We start from the raw sequence: 17,450 nt of genomic DNA on the forward strand, positions 1-17,450 counted from the left end.
GTGGTTGATGACTTGTTGCAGATTTTCTCAGAAGGCCCTGAAGATGTGCTGCACAAATAAACGAGACTCACTCAGTCAACGATGATGAGGCATAATCGCTGCCAACTGTTTGTTACCAAAACGGGAGAAGCATTAGGAGGAACTAATTCCACTGTGCACGTGTTCGTACATGGGATGAAATGTCTCTCTTAATCCTATCCTGAAAAACCAAATCTTCTGTGTGTGGTTTGTGCCTGTTTGAGGGGGGCTGGTGGGGTGAATGTGTGCGTACAGCCAGTTGTTATTCCTGCATTTTTCTTTTTTCTTAAGCAGTTCTAATGTGATGCTGTTTTGAGCAAGATGAAGCGTGGCAGGAGCAGGCCTGGCCACCTGAGGTCCATCAGATTGTAGAAATCTCTTTAGTATCAGATCTCCTATCTGATATATGGAAGCATTATATGAATTGGTCCGAGTTGAAAGTGGCTTTATATTGAATATCGGCTAAAAGCCCGGAAGGATGGTTTCTATAGTCTGTAAAAACCTGCTTTGAGAGGCATTTTTCATCATCTTTAACAAGGCAGGAATCTTATTACAATAAAAACATGTTTTTATGACTTTATTGGACATGTGAAGTTTACGTCTGGCCAGCATTACCAATAGAATAGAAAGAGCTGTGAGTCCTTGTTATTCTGCAACAAGCTTTAGATCAAAATATTGTCTCCCAGCAGGTCTCTCGATGTTTACACCAAAAGCTTCTTCTGGACTGGCGGTCAACTGCTACGCTAATGCCCTCAAATTGTCTACTTAGTAGATTTCATTGCACAAATGAAGCTGATTTGATTACTGTGGCCTTTAATTAGACACCCAGTCATTCCTGACATTTCTTCTCCGATCAGCTTGAAAAGGTTTCTTAACGATGGGAGCAGTGGGGATAAAGCGGTGTACGCCCGCCCGTGTCAGCGCAGTGTGGGCGTTAAAAGTCGACCCTGGTGGTCCTTCTAGTGCTGCCGTTAAGTTTTGATTAGAATGAGATATTAAAGGGCGCCCTGCAGCGTCTCAGACTGCGGCATACACACAAACCCAACGACTGAGTGGGACTGGAAATGTCTGAGTCGAGACTCGTCTGCGAGGTACAAGATGGACGCAGGATGTCCTTTCTGCTCTGAGATTTGACGTAGTAAATGTCAGCCGATTGAATCAAGAAGCCGAGTTGTTGGTTCTATTATTATAAAACGGTAACAGAATCCTGTGCATCCAGATGGTCTAAGAAGCCATTTACACTGCAACATTTCAAGTGAAAACTTATTATTTTCTAATTTTTGTTTCAGAAAAGTTTGGCGTTTACACAGCAACATTTTGAAAACTCTGTCAGTTTACATAAAAATGGCAGAGACACTGATATGTTGTTTTCATGTTTGGCCACTAGTGGCTGCTGTTGTTTGGACTCGAAAAGTCACGTATTTCCTCCAAACCAAACATTTCAAATCAAACCAAACATTTGGATTATTTCACAAGTTGTGAACTGGAACAATTTTGGTTGAAAAAAATCCTTGAAAAACTGGAGAAATTAAAATTTATGAAAAATAATTCAACACAATATTATTCCATAGCTTATGTTTGCTCAGTTCAGTTTACCAAATGACACATGCTGGATGATGTCTCTCGTCTTTATTCCATTGTTCCAAAACCTAAAATGTCCAATTCATCTGATCGCTGGATCGCAATTTTACAGGAAGGTACATTTTTCTGAAATTGTTCAACAATTTTTAGACGCAGTTTCTCTCAGGTTTGTGAGCCTTTTTCCATTTTTACCCAGACCTTAGGAATATTTTTGAGCTAAAGTCTTTAACAACTTTCTCAGTAATATTGTGTTTCCATACCTAACCAAGCTTTAACATATTTACGGTATTTTTCCCACTCGTGATTCACCGTCTATGAATCATCGGAGCCTCATGAAACATGGTCACATTGCTTCAGTTTTGTGGTTCTCGTTTGGAAAATGTTGTTCAACCAGAGCCTCCACACAATTTGATCTTATCACTTAATATTTGATTGAAGAGTTTCATCCTCTCTGATCTCCAATAGCGTTTAACAGTAATCAGCAGATCAGTTTTTCCCCGCCTCCCTATAAAACACTCGATCTCTGTTATCTTTAAACACAGAGTCTTGTTTGATCCCATCTATTGTTCATTCTGGGGAAACATTGTCAGCATGTGGCCACAGTATGTTGTCTGTCAATATGTGCTTTGTTCCACATGAGGAGCTTCTGCATTGTTGAGACCATATGAGGGTGCAGTCTGGCAACACAGACCACCCAAGAAAAAAACACAACAAAAAACGGATAAAATAACACTTTCTTTTGGTTATTCAAATGGGGGGTTAAAAAAATAAAAATGTATTCAGGTCATTGCATTGCAGATTGTCTTCCAGTCACATCTTGGTAATCAGCGAACAATCAGAGCTGATTGCATTTGAGGCTGTCATGTTGAGCCACACAGTGCAGCTCTCTTCACAAATACTCGGCTGCGGTGGAGAGTGAAAAATAAATGCATCGCCGCTGAGCTTCCAGAGGAGCAAACATATGCTGTCGACGAACCGCCGTGCCCTCTAATCTCCGCCCCGGCTCGTATGCTGCAGTTACGCGGATAAAGACTGTATTTTCCATTGAACACAAATCGCAGTGGGTCTGCCAGGTGAGGCGCTCGTATTAGCCGAGCCCTTTGTTGGAACATGTGCCGTCGCCTCCTCTTTGCACTCTGTCAGAGTCCCCCGGAATACGTATTGGGAAAATATGCAGGGCAGCGTCTATATGAACAACCTCGGTCATTTTAGATTTGCTGTGTAATTCCTTGCCGGTGAATGAAGTAATCATTTTAGATTTTGGACCTTGGATGTCCCCGTTGGAGGGGCTGGAATTGAAGGCAGGTTATGGGTGAAAGAGGTTTCCTAATGGAAGCCAAATAGATTCATTTGTTCGCCCTCTACAGCCCACTCTCCCCTCTCACTGTAATTGGCTCTGTTGAAGCTTCTCGCCCTCGAAATGGAGTTTGAAAGAAGGCAGGGAAAACACTTCATATTCCAATGTGGCTCTCAAGGTTCTTACTGGATTAATCTGCCCAATTTCTTTTATCTCGGTTTGTTTACCTAATTAGACAAAGATCATGTTCGGTTGCCGAAGCTTTAAATATTGAAATTAGTCTCTGCAGCAGCGCACTTTGTTCTTCCAGAACAGCACCAACCTCTATAATTGCGTCCATTAAGAGCACTTTATTTCCTGTTGTCTGTACGTACATCTCGGTTTCCAGACACAGAACACATGTCCGTCCCTACTGTGCACACTGTGTTTGACTTGCTGAAGTTCAGACGAACGCGTTGGCTGTTTATTTAAAAGCAGCAAGTGAGAACGACGAGGAAAGGCACTGAACAGGTTTTCAAGAAGGCAAACAGACATTTTATCCATATCTGGTGTCAGTCAGATGTAGTTCCAGAGTATTTACCTAAAACATGTACTTCTGTTTGCTTCAAACAAACCCTACATGTATTTGTAAGCCTGTTTCAGTGTAACTTGGTGATCATTGAGCATGTTTTTGTCCTTTTGTATCTTAGATGGTTTTTTTGGTCTTTGATAGTTTACCGTCTCAATTGTTTTTGCATTGTAAAAGCTTGTCTAGACTCTCTTTTTAGCACATGGATTTTATTTTGGGCATAACAGTGAGTTTTATCAACGTTATCCTACTTCCTGTGGACCAAGATTGGTCGTGGTAAGTGCAGGAAACAAGCTTTGTTGTGGAGGAAGATGAAGAAAATGGACGTGGGCTCAGTTTACAAGCCAACGTTTCAAGTGAAACTGTGTCGTTCTCGCGTTTTCGTTTCTGAAGACTTTCCCGTTTACATGGCAGCGTTTTGAAAACAATGTTCGAAACGGCATTGATACTGAAAACGATGTCGTTGGCATGCCAGGAGTCATGACACTCTGGAGGCCACTACTGTTGTTGATCTACTCACACATGTTCAGAAGAACTATTCACTACCGCGGTGGTGTGCATGCGCAGTAGCAATGTTTTTAGAAAAATGTACTTTTTCACAGTTTCCATGGACACTGGCTCAGAGCGTTTTCAAAAAGTTGCATTTTCCCTGTGTACATGGAGTCAGATCGTTTTCAGAAAGTAGTATTTCTGGTGAAACGCAGTAGAAGTGTGTGTAAACGAGGGGCAAGAGAAAGAGCACTGTCATTTAGGAGGGCGATTCTCAAAGCACAGATACATTAACGACATCTGTAAGTGTTGGTATTTAATCATTATACTATCTCAATACAAGATGATTGTATATCCTTGCACCATGGAGCGCTTAAATCCTGTCCAGGAACCGCTCTCACTGTATAACGCAAGACCACAGATTCAAACCACAGAGACAAACCGTATCCCACTAAGTGCCTTCATTTAAAAAAAAAAAAAAAAAAAAAAAAAAAAAAAAAAATCTTTGTTGTGTTTTTTTCTGCCTCCGTGGTCATTTAGCATCTCGTGGGAATGTTGCTCATCTTTTAGCACTCGGGGGCCCTGGTTTGATTTATTTTACTGTCACCCTCATGGTGCTCAGCCCATGTGGGCTTTTTAGATGCTTCACAATAACAAACATGATAAACAAAGAAATTTATCAAGAGACAGAAAAAGGAGGAAGTAGCGATTAAAAAAAACATTTACATGACAATAGATATGATTGATATAATAAACTATATAGTTTTTGTCATTTACCAAATTAGTTTTGCCTCTATATTGGTAGATTTCTGTCTCTTTTTGGTCATTTTATTCTAGTCTTATCTCTGTAGCACTTTTCTACCTTTACACATTTGGTATTTCTTTGCAATAGCTGTGTGTTTTGTGGTTATTTGCATCCTTTTGTGGTTTATGTCGACAGTCCTCTGTAGTGCTCTTCTGCCTCTTTATTCATCTTGCATCACTCTTTTAATTATAATATTCTTTGAAGTCTTAAGCACGTAGCTGGGGCATGAAGCACTGTGGTTTTCATTTCACAAGTCAGAGGGAAATTGATTCACCAACTGCAAGTTATACGTTCAAATGAAAGGGCCTCATATTGAGGCTGACAGGCATTACTCTGCACTCCATGAGTTACAGTAAAAACAAAAAAACTAGAAAACAAGAAATGACAGAGCTTTTGTGTTGACCTCCCCTCAGCTTTTCAGTGTGACAGTCACAGAATGTGACAGCTGCTTCGTTTCATCTTAAACATCCATCTGACAAAGAGGAAAAACGGGCCAAAGACGAACGGAAGCATCCGACCCGATAAAGAGAAATGGCCCTGCGTGCTGGAAACACCGTGGTTACCGGCCCCTGTAAACAAATAAAAGTCGCAGTGCAGCTAAAATTAATAACCAGACCGCCCTTTTCTCCTCCGCCTCCCGCTTGTGCCAGGATATTGCTCACACAGGCAGCGGTGCAGCACTGGAGACGACCCGTTTCAGGACACGCATAATCACCGGCTGGGATCAGAATTAGTAAAATATGACGGTTCCTTTTTGTTTTTCTCAAATGAGTCAGGAGTCAAACAATGCTTCTCCCCCTCGCCGCTGACGGTAAAAAGGTTTTTTCTGCCAGCGCAATCTATGTAGTTTGAATAAAAGTCGCTTGAAATATGCAAATGGAGGTGGGTAAATTATAGTGTGTGTGTGTGTGTGCATGTTCTCCATGTGTAACAGCTCTGACACATAATAGTCAATACACAGTATGACTCGACACTATAATGACTTTATATTGGCATGAGCAGAAGATTAGCTGTACCTTTGCAATTTAACTACTTTTGACTCTTGTGTAATCTATTAATTTATGGAGCCTTTTTATTTCATTTGACAGAGCTCTTTGCACACTGCTCCTTTAGGAAGTTTAGTCCAGTTCTGTATCCCTGTGGCCTTTTTACAGCTCATATCTTTTCTATTTGGGCTGCACAATGTTAAATGAACTTGTTATATGTGATGGTTATGTCAAGTATTGTGATAAAGGAATGATTTGCAATGAATACAAACGCTAGGTTGTTTTTTCCATTACATGTGTGTCTGCAATTTCCAATCGTTATCATTATTTCCTTTTGATTCTTCTTCTCCTGACTTCTGCAGTTCAGTGAGTCTTTTTATATATTGAGTGTGTTTATATTAAAACAGGGATACATTTGCAATGTATTGTGTGCTGTTATCATTATTCAAATCTAATCAAAGCACAGTTTTGACATACATGGATATAAAGAAAACATTTCCTGGAATTATTTGAGAAGACTGGACTAGTTTTATCACTCTTTAGTCTGAGACAACAGGTTAATGATAGACATCTTCCCTCCCCCGTGATCATTCTCTACACTGAAGTGGCTCGTCTGGCATCAGTATCAGATCATTTTTATCTACCAGAAAACAAATTGAATACAGCTTACGAAGACAATGACATTAGATTGAGCGCCTCTGTCGTTTCGTAAGTGACGGTGCGGACTGGTCTCCTGGACCGACTCCATGACGGACTGAGATTTCCATTCCAAGAGGCACGCGGTGAGCACAACTTTATGAGTTTGGCATTTAGCGGCCGTTATTGAGCCGTGGCTGCACGGATGAGTGTGACACACCTGGACAAAGTGGAGCACTGTGTTATTTTCGAATCTGAAACTCGACCTTCCCTGACACACTTCAGGAATAGAATAACACGGCCCATTTACCGAGTTCCTCACAGTGACTCTGCATTTGGCTCCGTTGTGTCTCTTCAGACGGTCTTTCTGAGGCCCCCTTCATTCCTGCTGTTACAAACAGGTTGAAAACCTTTTGAGGGATTTATTAGGTATTTACCCCCCCCCCCAGATGTCTGTGCCAGACTGGTTTGCATCTCTGTGTTCTTCCACATGCACAACAAACCCTGAACCAGATGGAGTTGAGCGCTTTGATATTCCCCGTCAGTGGCAATAAGCCACTGACTTGATTTTCATTAGAGATGAAAGGAGGAATACAATAAACAAATCCCACTAAATATTCGAGTATACACACTTGGGCGTACATTGTATGCACACAATGCCTTCAGTCTTTCTTTGTGTCAGTCGATAGGATGGGTGGGGGGGGGGGGGGGGGGGTTACAGGCAACTCAACATAATTACCTTTGAAGCCAAAAGGTTGGGTTTTATCACGAGGGCCTTTATTTTGATTTATGAGCACATGTCTACTGTAGGTAACCTGACCCACCAGACCACCCACACACGCAAAACAAGATGACGTGCCCTCTTTTAGCTGACAACTTGATTAAATTCCAGCCTTCAGTCTCCCCGAGTGTTTTGATCGGTTTTACTGAAATAAACCCGCAGCTGCACCAGAAACGTTCAGTGACGCAGATCTAGCCAATATTTAAGAGTGCTCCTTGGAGTAAGACTGTATATATGTGAGTGCATGTATTTATAACGGAGTGTGCAGCAATGGCTGTGTTTGTAGAAGTAGTCGGATTAAAACGAGATTAAAATCGCATCATGTAAACACTTGTATCTGATTAGATTGTCTCTGTCTGATGGAAAAACTTTATCGCAAAGCTTAAATGGTCAAAGCAGGAAGCAGCATTGCTCATAAACATTCTACAATCTCTTTCCAGTCACATTCTAAAGAAAGGAAATACATTTCCTTGCAGTGGTTTCAAATGTAACAGAACAAACTAACTAGTTTTGCTAAATTTGATAATGGTTTTGAGTAAAGCGGCCAACAACGGTGCAAAGCATTATGGGATTGATCCACTCATTGAATAGAATGAGGTCCTTGGTACATACAAACCCCGTCAATCAGATTACATCAGTCCATGTTCATGTAAACAAGTTAATCTGATCTCTCAATTGGAATTAACTTAGATTGACCAACAAAAAAATCTAGTGAGCCTGTGAATGCAGTTAGTGATGATGGTTTAAAATGTTTTACTTTTAAAATTCCACCTCATTATAATAGTTCCCATCCACCATTATTTGCCGCATAATAATAATAATAGATTTTTGTCTGTACTCAGTTGGAGATTTGTTGTATGGAATAGTTTTCTAAATTCTGCAATTGCATTCTGACTTTTTTGGAAACTCGCTGGTGAATAATAACAAACTCCAATTATTTATTTATGGACACCATGCTGATGAGTTTGCAGTGTTTTCGTACCCTGGATTGTGTCTACAGGTTCTCCTGCTGCAGGGAAAACGCCACTCTGCATACAATATGAGGAGAGACTGAGCGGCAAAATGAGAATCATAAAGTCTTCCTGTTCATTGTGAAGGTGGATTGGCCTCATGTTTTTTATGCCTGTCGGCTCCGGATGACCCGAGTGGAGTCGGTGAAGCCAGAGTGGATGGAGGATGGATTTTTCATGCATCTGTCTTCCTGTCAGCTTGAGGCCAATTTAATTATGATTTATGGTTGTCCATTAATCCATCCCCGCTTCATTAACATAATGTCTCCTCAATGATTTGCTGGAATTTACAAATTTTTGGTTGAAGTGAAGAAGAGTTCTGACTCGTAAAAGTGACGATATCTTGTTGTTCGGATGGACACTCTGCCTCTCTCCGTCTCCGACGTTGCCTTGATGTTGGAAGCACATTTAAAATTTCTACTGTGACTTCACTATTCAGCAAGTTTTGCAAGTAGAATTTATTCGTAAAGCCTACCATTAAAATCCCTCCCAGCAGTCTCTATATACCGTGAGTGCAGACAGGCATTCATTTAAAGAGCAGCTTGTCTTGTTGAAGGCAAACGACCACAGTCTAGTAATTTTATTTCTCTTTGTTGATCCTTTCCTTTTCCTTCACTCCACTGAATCTTGACATCGTCAGGAAGAAATGCTGCCAGTAATTCTGTGTTGCTGTAGATCAGGGTTATACAATATTATATTGCAATAACTATCATTTGCAACACCGTAAAAAAGGGTAGCCGAAACATAAGATATAATCACTAAATCTAGCAAGAAAATTACATAAAACTTGTGAAATTACATGCCCATGCAGTAAGTAAATTTTTAAATTCAGATATAAGATTATACTGTAAAAGCAAGGACTAAAAATAAGTAAATAATTTTTAAAAGAAGCCAAATTATCAAATAATTTGCAGTTGATAAACACAAATTCTATTTTTCTTGTTCAGCAGCATTTCAGAAGCGGAGGTTTTTTTTTTTGACTCTGTTGATTTGTTTTTGTTTTCTTAACGGTAAACCTTTATTTTTGTGCTTGTGATGTCTGTGATACCACAACATAATAAATTATTTGAGCTGTCCATCACAGTTTTTGTGATTTTTATTGCAATTAGCATTCTGTCTTTGCAGACACTGAATGCAAATGGAACCATGATTTATCAGTTCAGTGATTTTGTGCAGGCCTGCTGTAGATGCATGTATAGCTTTTCTCCCCTCACAGCCTCTTCCCGTCTGTTTTTCCAGCTCTGGCGAGACCCTGGGTTTTGCCCCCGCAGGCTGGCCCTGCTCACGTTGATGCTGGTGGCCACTCCACGGTCCTCCCCCCGCCGCCATCTGCTCCTACGACGCTGCCACCCCCCCCAGCCACCATGGCCATGAGCACCGATCCCGGCTGTGAGGCGCTGGACCCCAACTTGTCCGTGGAGACCAGCAGTCTCACGGACATCATGGCTGCCATGACGACGAAGGACTCGGACGCCAACGGCCTGCGGAGAGATGGGGCCCAGAAGGACGGGGCGCAGGCCAAGAGGACGCACCAGTGTCGGCCTCATCTGACCGGGAGGAAGCTGTCGCTGCAGGAGAGGGGCACTTACTTGTCGTCGGGCCCCGGCGGAGGCTACACGCACATCTCGCCTCGCGTGGCCCGCAGGCCCACGGTGGAGTGCAAGCGTGTGTCCATATCAGACGCCCAGGTGAGACTGTCCCTCGTCTTCTTTTATTTCTATTCAATAACAAAAACAAATCGATAATTGTGTGAATGAAAGTTGACTTTTTAAAAAAGCAGTATCATTGGAAAGCCCACGGCATTTTCAGGTGAAAATGCAAAACCTTTGTTGCGTTTCATTACTAAAACAAACAACACCCACTAGTGGCTCAACACGAGAACTACTGGCTTTTCTGCCGTTTCTGTGTGAACGGACAATGTTGCCGAAACAATGCACTCTTATTTTGAAAAGTCGTGTAATTGGGGCCTAAGAGAGAAAGAGATCTATGGGACAAATGTGACCTTCAGTGTATATCAATTCTTTGTAGGAATCTTCAGTTACGGATAAAATACTAAGTGTTGCTGCTTGGAAAGCACTAACAACAATGAATGGCTGAAGCTTGGAGCAGCCTACAGAAGACTGGTCTGATTTAATCTTTGACATTTATGTAATAGAACGATTTTTCACTTTCACTGCAGCTTCAAAAGAACAAATACAATGAGATATGGGTAAAAGTGGCAAGCGTATATCTCTCATAAACCCCATCCTTTGTTTAAATCGGTCTATTAATCTTACTTATTTTCCCAGAGTCTATCGGTATTTGTTAAAGAAGCCACCCCAGGATCTGTCTCTCTCTTCCTCTGTCTTTTATACTTATTTGTTTTACTTTTTTAGTTAATTTTTTTCTCTCTTTTACTGCATAATTACGTTTTTTTTTTTTTTTTTTTTTTAAATTCTTGTAGAAAATGTGTGAATCACACAAGACCTTAGAATCAGTTCTTCATTTTTCAGTCCTCTGATCTGGAAATGTGGACCTGAGTGTTTCACGCTGGGATGGCACAGGTGGTACCATAGCGGGGAGTGAGACTCGCCTCCACAGCTCCATTAAGGAGCGTCATATCTCCTGTTAACCTGTCGTCGTCCACCGTCGGTGGATGTGCAGTGAATTAGAACCGCTCGGTGGGCAGATGTGTGTCATAATGACATGTTGGAGCAGGGTGTTCTGGCTTTGACAAAAGCTGGGTCCTGTTTGATGAGGCGGGCTTGGATTGCATTCTGCCTGTCAGTGCGGTGCTGGGTGTACCGGCAGAGGAGGGAGGGAGGGAGGGAGGGAGGGAGAGAGAGGGGTCGAGGTGGCAGTGATTGTCATGGTAATCACATGAACCGTTTCTGCCCGATTTCCTCAGTGTGAGCGATTACTTGTTGAAATAATGTGCAGCATGATGCAGCTTTGGGGACCGGCAGTGCTGAATTACACATGCTGGGTAAAAAAAAAAAATGCTTTGCTGCCTTTCATTTCTCTCTGTCTCTGTTCTTCCCTCCAAAGTCGGACAGGAAATTGACAATGTCGAAGCGGTGGAACTACCTGCTGCCTCTTATTCCAAGGCTTCAGCCCACTTCTTTAGCATACGTTTTATTGTTAATAATAGTTTAAGCCTCTGGATCCCTTTCAATGCATTTTGTAACTGTTAATTTAATTAGTGATTATCTCCACTGCATCATGTTGCTTTTTAGAGCTGCTTGATTACTGTTGAGGGATTAATGTTGCATCTTTAAGAGTCCTTATGAATTTATTTAACAGTGTTCTCTCCATGTGGGGTGGTTTTTTTTTATGTGCTCGAAGACATATCATGGGCACAATAAGCATATTTATTTTTGAGTAGTGATGCACACATGAATACTAACACAGATTTTGGTGAATAAATGCTGCAGTGACACAAGTCAGGAGTCTGGTTTTGTTTTGCTTCGTGATTGTTGAGTTAATTATTCCTGAAGTTTGCATCTGATCTTGGTCCTGAACCTGGTCTGGAGGGAGATGCTTGAAAATATAGGAACGTCATTATCGAATTATCCGTATCCAATGATCTTCCTGTAGCGGCTACTACAGCGGGTTGTTTCCACCGGAGCAGAGCGGACAGTATTTATGGATTTGGTGCTGAAACTAGATGCTCACTGCCACTTCACGTATCTGTACTGAAGGAATAAGGGCCACAGTTTTTGGTAAAGCTCTCATTATGTCCTTTTCATACCCGTATAAAACAAATACATCGCCTCACTGCCTTCAATAGCGTAGTTAGCGTAGCACACACGATTGTTGAGCAGGAATAGGATGTTTATGTAATGTTCTGGTTAGAGAATCAGGCCGCCTCTTTAAAAAAAGAAAATGACTTCAAATCCTTAAGGTTTTATTTACTTGGCGTTCACAATATCTTTATTGTGTGTCGCTCTTTTGTCAAGCCAGCAGGCTTAAATAAAACCATTTTCCCTTGCAGAATGCAGGATGATTCAAGTGGAATGTGTGCGATCAATCAGAGGTCAACATATGGTGGCAGAAAGCACTAAAATGAGAGATTAACAAGTCCACTCTTTCCTCCAGTAGATTTACTGTTTTCGTCAAAGAATTCCCCAATTTAAAGAAAGTGATATGATTTCAGGTACTTGTCATATTTTAAAAGGTTTAAAATAAGCTCATAAAATAAGCTGTAACAGCCTTGGTGTTATTTGTAAAACGTTGGGAAAAAAGTCGGAGCCCGAACGTTTCCAGAAAGTTTTACACAAATGGGAACGTTTTCAAAAAGTTCCACCTTGGAACCGTGTGGCTCTGAGCACCGTTGTCATGTAAAGGGACACCAAACACTCGAGGAAAGTTTTGTTTTCTCTTGAAAATGTTGTGTAAATAAAGTTTACTTTTTGGTCTCGTTGGTTACACTTACATGCAAGCAATCAATCACGCAAACTATGTGACAATTTTAAAAGCAATTCTTAGCACAGCCAATAGCTTCTCTTCTCAATTAGCAACACTGCTACAGGAATTATATAAATTGATTATAGAATAAGACTCTTATAAACTGATGCTTTGAGGCTTTAGTCACAATCTGACTTTGATCAGAACAGTGATATACTTTATTTTCTTCTTGCTCTGTCAAGCGAAGCCAGCAGGGTTTTTTTTTTTTTTTTCAAAAATGTCCAACTTGATATGTCAAACTGATAACTATTCTCAACAAAGCTATGTAGCATTTTGACAATGTGAATAAGTCTCGAAACTTTTTTTCGATATCACTCTCCTGTCTGTGCTCGCTTATTAAAACTAGTAGGAGTTTCATGTAGATGTGGGTGACTCCTGAATCTACATTTTCCTCTTGCCTTTTTTTTTTTTTTTTCCCCTCCCAATTCAGAGAGTGCATTAAAAATTCATGGAAGCTGAATTTAACAGACTGCCGCCATCGACTCACAGACCTGTCATTGTGTCCTTTCCTATCTGAAAATGGAGTCTTAGCTCTCGCACTGAACCATAAAAAGGACCAGAGTTGCTTGTATTCCCCCGCTACGACTCCGTCTACAGTCTGACACGGCACACACACACACACACACACACACACACACACACACACACACACACACACACACACACACACACACACACACACACACACACACACAGAGGAACATCTCTTCCAAGCGCAAACATCACTTATGAGTGACATTTTTAGTAGCCTGAGAAGACTATCTACAACACAGTGAACATTTCTCTTTTTTTCTTTTTCTATTTTCTTGGCTTGTCTTCGTCGTGTTAGGGTTTCTCACTCGGCAGTCAGAGCAGGTACACGCTGAACTTCATGTATTTCGCTCTTATGTAACATGAGAGCAGGAGCAGAGATGTAAAATTAATAAGAGTGACTTACACCTGCAGGTTTTCATCTCCAACATCATTAAACACAAAAGCTGCTTTAAGCCAAACCTGGAAATGTTGTGTGTTTATCTTACGTAATCTCACTCCCGACTTCCATTCCATCTGCCGCTGCTTTTCACTCTGTTTTGTACACATTGTGTTTACATAATTTCCCCCCTAACCGTGAGAATGTGGACGGATTTCAACACAGTGACGTCTGATTTGTGTTGAGAAGTTGAGATTAAGGGAGGAGTACCAAAACACTCATTGGAATAGGTGCAAATTATACACATCCAGCAGAGGATGGTACTAAATGATGTCTCCACGCTTAGTTTTTATGTGATTTTTCAAGTCAGTCTTGATTAAAAACAATTCTATGGCATTTATTTGTTATGCAACCTATTGTATTGTGTGAAACTGCAAAATCAGATTTATATCATTACCACTCACCAGATGGGATATTATTTGTCAATTCATTTCAGGAAACTCTTTAGCTGGCCGGTTGTCAAACTCTATATACCAGGGGTGTCGAGATCAAATTGCACTGTATGTGGTGTAAAATGATTTCAAGTGGGTCAGAGCAGTAAATAATAGAATTCTAGTAACTACAACTCTAAATCTCTTTGTTTCAGTGCAATTAAGTATTAATATATCGTTACGAAGTTTTCATTTAATGAACACACTTTAACAAACCTGAAATGTGAATCAAAGAACTGCAATTTCAACATTATTTTGCGCCGGTTCACAACGTGCTTCACAACTTATAGATCACAGTACATTTTTATTACACCGTTTATATCTTTGAAGGTGTAAAACATTTAGCTGGTGTTCCATATAGCTGGAACTCAAACTTACAGTAGGCTAGTTTATATAATGATCAGTATAACTTGTCAATGATCTTAATTGTAGACACATTTCTACATCTGTGCATTAATCCTGGTCACCTGAACTGATTAACCTCATGATGTAGAGTAAAATGCGCCCCTGGTGGTCAGATAAGTACATTGCAGTGAAAGGCATAATTTCTCACAGCTGAAAATCTAATCTCGCAGGCGGATTGGACTCTCTGACTTGTGGGTTTGACCTCCCTGACATGTACTAACAAATCCTACTGTTGTATAGTGTGATGAATTGGGTTTACAGAGTGAATACATTTGAACGTGCTCGTTCAGCATCTCCGTTTTCATGGTGAAAACCGTAAAATGCTGAAACACCATGACAACCACCGGGAAAACAATGGAGCAGTGCAGTGTGTGCAGAGCTCGTTTTGGCTTTTAGAACAAAATGTTCACAATCTCTTGTAATCTGTTGCTTTTATAATCCAGTGAGACCAAAAGCAGACGCTCCACTTCTTCATCAGGCCACTCAAATGAGTGGATCATTAATTAATTGTGTTTATGTTAAGTGTTATTGGTTTAAGCAGAAAAAAGTTGGAGTTGATACCCTTTGTGTGTTTAAGGAATTTAAATATCAGCACAGTTTCCACCCACGTTTAAAGGGACTTTTAATCTCCATTGAAGATTATAATAAAATTAACCATTGATAAGATTTGAGCTAAGGAAGTACCTTAAATTACAGTTGGAAAATTAAATAACACTCAATTTTCCCTTAAAATGAATTTTCTCCTGTTTCTCGCCAAATATTTTCTAAATTTGACTCCCGGCTGCTTGTTGTTTTGTCATAATGCTCAGTCATTGACCGTGAATGGCTCTGGGGCAGTGATCTATTCATTATGTGCTGATATTGATCGGCTGTTGAGTGACGGCTGGAGAGATTGGTGCAGATCAGATACAGCAGTGGGACAAAGTGAGTTCTGAACCTCTACTGGAGCGGGGCTGTTATTGTAAAGCGACGGCAAAAAGGCCCTCCAAGCACTTGTGTTTGATGTATTTGTGCATATATGTCACATGTGTTTATCCATCAGCCCTGACGGGGCAATAACTACAGCACCGTGTCCACTGAGTATTTATTTTTTTTCCTCAAACCGTGAACCCAATAAAACTCTGAATGATCTCTTCTGCTGCTGCTCTTTAAAAAAAAAAGAATCCTCTTCATTTCCCTTTATCCTTCACCGGCCCATTTTGTTCACTCTTTTCATCTCTCTTCAGCCAATCAAAGCAATCCTTTTTTTTTTTTTTTCCCAAGTTGCTCTTCCCTTCCAAAGCTCCCCATCTTTCTCTTTTTTTCCCCTCCATCTCTGTGTTCTGATCCCTGCCCACAGTGTTTCACACCGCCATGCCCTCCAGTGCACAACCCTCACGTCTGCAGTAAAATCCACCGCCGGCGACGTTACGCAACGCGCGCCATATCATGGCGAATTTTCTAAAATACCTCAAATGTTTTGTGTGGCGTCCTACACTATGCCCGCGCTCTCGGTTGTGCTTCGCGTGAACACGCCTCGGAGTATCGGGCCTCGGCCGCTGCTCTGCCTCCCCCAGCTTTAATCAGAGAAGCACTTTCAATCCATTTTCCACACCGCCTGCTCACTTTTCCGCCCGTTGGCTTCCCCGTCCCAGCGTCCCCGTCCCACCTGCTTTGAGAAGCCCGGCCACACAAACTCTCACACCTTTTTCCTCCCCCCCTCCTCCGCCCTACCGTCCTCGCCGCGGTGCCCCTGGCTGACTCTGTGCCGAAGCGGCGGTTGCTATGGAGCTGCAAATCAGCCGTTTAAGCGGCAGCACTCTAATGGATGTGCAGACAGTCAACAGAAACTCCAAACTGCATCGTTGCTTACATCTCGCAAATAAACGACTCTGAGTGCAGGCGGCAGTACGTTTCAACCCGACGCCGCAGGCAGGCCTGTGTCTCTTTTGCTTTGTGTCCCCTAGGTTGTAAGCTCTGCTGCTTATTGTGCTCAAGTCAATGGTCAATTTCCCGTCTTTTTGTCTTCCGTCTCACAGGACTGCATCCAGTTGAACCAGTACAAGCTAAAGAGTGAGATCGGAAAAGTGAGTACGTCTGATTCTGATTATCTGTCATATATATTATTCACACACGCTACAAGCAGAGGGATGTTTTTATATCATACTGTATATGTCGTTTTTTGTGAATCTGAGCACGCAGGAACTAATCAGGTCTTTCCTCGCCGATGTATAAAGACATGATTTGACTTTGCGAAGAGGTAACGACGTTTTGTGATAATCACATATAAAATAAATCTATTTTGAAAGCTTCAGAGCGGCTATACAATGACAAAACTGACGAATCATAAGTAAGATGTAAGTGTATGCAACAGGGTCAGCTGTTTTCAAAAGAAACTATTTTAAGATAAACGAGAGCGAACCAACTTATCCCAATTGATAGATACATGGATGGAAAAGGAAAAACCTTTATATATTTAGTTGCCAGATATTAGTATTTGCCATCAGAGAGACTTTCAAGGTAAAAGATCTTGGAGTGGCTCTTACAACACTTTTAAAAAGAAACTTTCCATGACGAATAAACGAGTCAATAAATGGGGCACTCTTGGATCTCTCATCCTTCACAGTTTATATAACTTCATTTCTTTTAAACATTCGGTCAGAATTCTGTGTAGTTTTCTGTGTTGTTCTTTGCTGCCAAAGCATAGAAATGTTGTTTTTGAATGGACTCGGCAAAGACATTCTGCCTGCATCCTGCACCCGTCTGTTCAATCACTCATCGATGTCTTTGTTTTTAAAGTGAACCACCATATTTGTAACATGACACGATACATGAATATTTTCCCTGTGTTGTTGTGTCATTGCAGGGCTCTTACGGCGTGGTGAAGCTCGCCTACAACGAGGACGATGACAAACATTACGTAAGTGGAGCCCGGTCATTTAGCAGCCGAAACGCCTCCCCGTCGCGTCACACTCGTCCTCTGAGCATTCATCAAGCCTCTCACCCTCAGCAGTCTAGACAGAGGACCAGTGCTATTGATTTTTCTTT

At 41.3% G+C, this 17,450-nt stretch overlaps 1 protein-coding gene across 2 annotated transcripts in view; it reads left to right on the forward strand.

Moving 5' to 3' along the window:
• camkk1a (calcium/calmodulin-dependent protein kinase kinase 1, alpha a) overlaps positions 1-17,450 on the forward strand; it is a 68,622-nt gene that overhangs the window by 19,686 nt on the left and 31,486 nt on the right. For both annotated transcript variants that reach the window (XM_080483842.1, XM_080483841.1), the window contains exons 2-4: positions 9,411-9,859; positions 16,442-16,489; positions 17,269-17,322. In XM_080483842.1, coding sequence (XP_080339968.1) covers positions 9,536-9,859; positions 16,442-16,489; positions 17,269-17,322 — 426 coding nt within the window. In that variant the 5' untranslated portion in view covers positions 9,411-9,535. The remainder of the gene's footprint in view (positions 1-9,410; positions 9,860-16,441; positions 16,490-17,268; positions 17,323-17,450) is intronic.

This window comes from Lipophrys pholis, assembly GCF_963383615.2.
Source record: "Lipophrys pholis genome assembly, chromosome: 16".
Classification (NCBI taxonomy): domain Eukaryota; kingdom Metazoa; phylum Chordata; class Actinopteri; order Blenniiformes; family Blenniidae; genus Lipophrys; species Lipophrys pholis.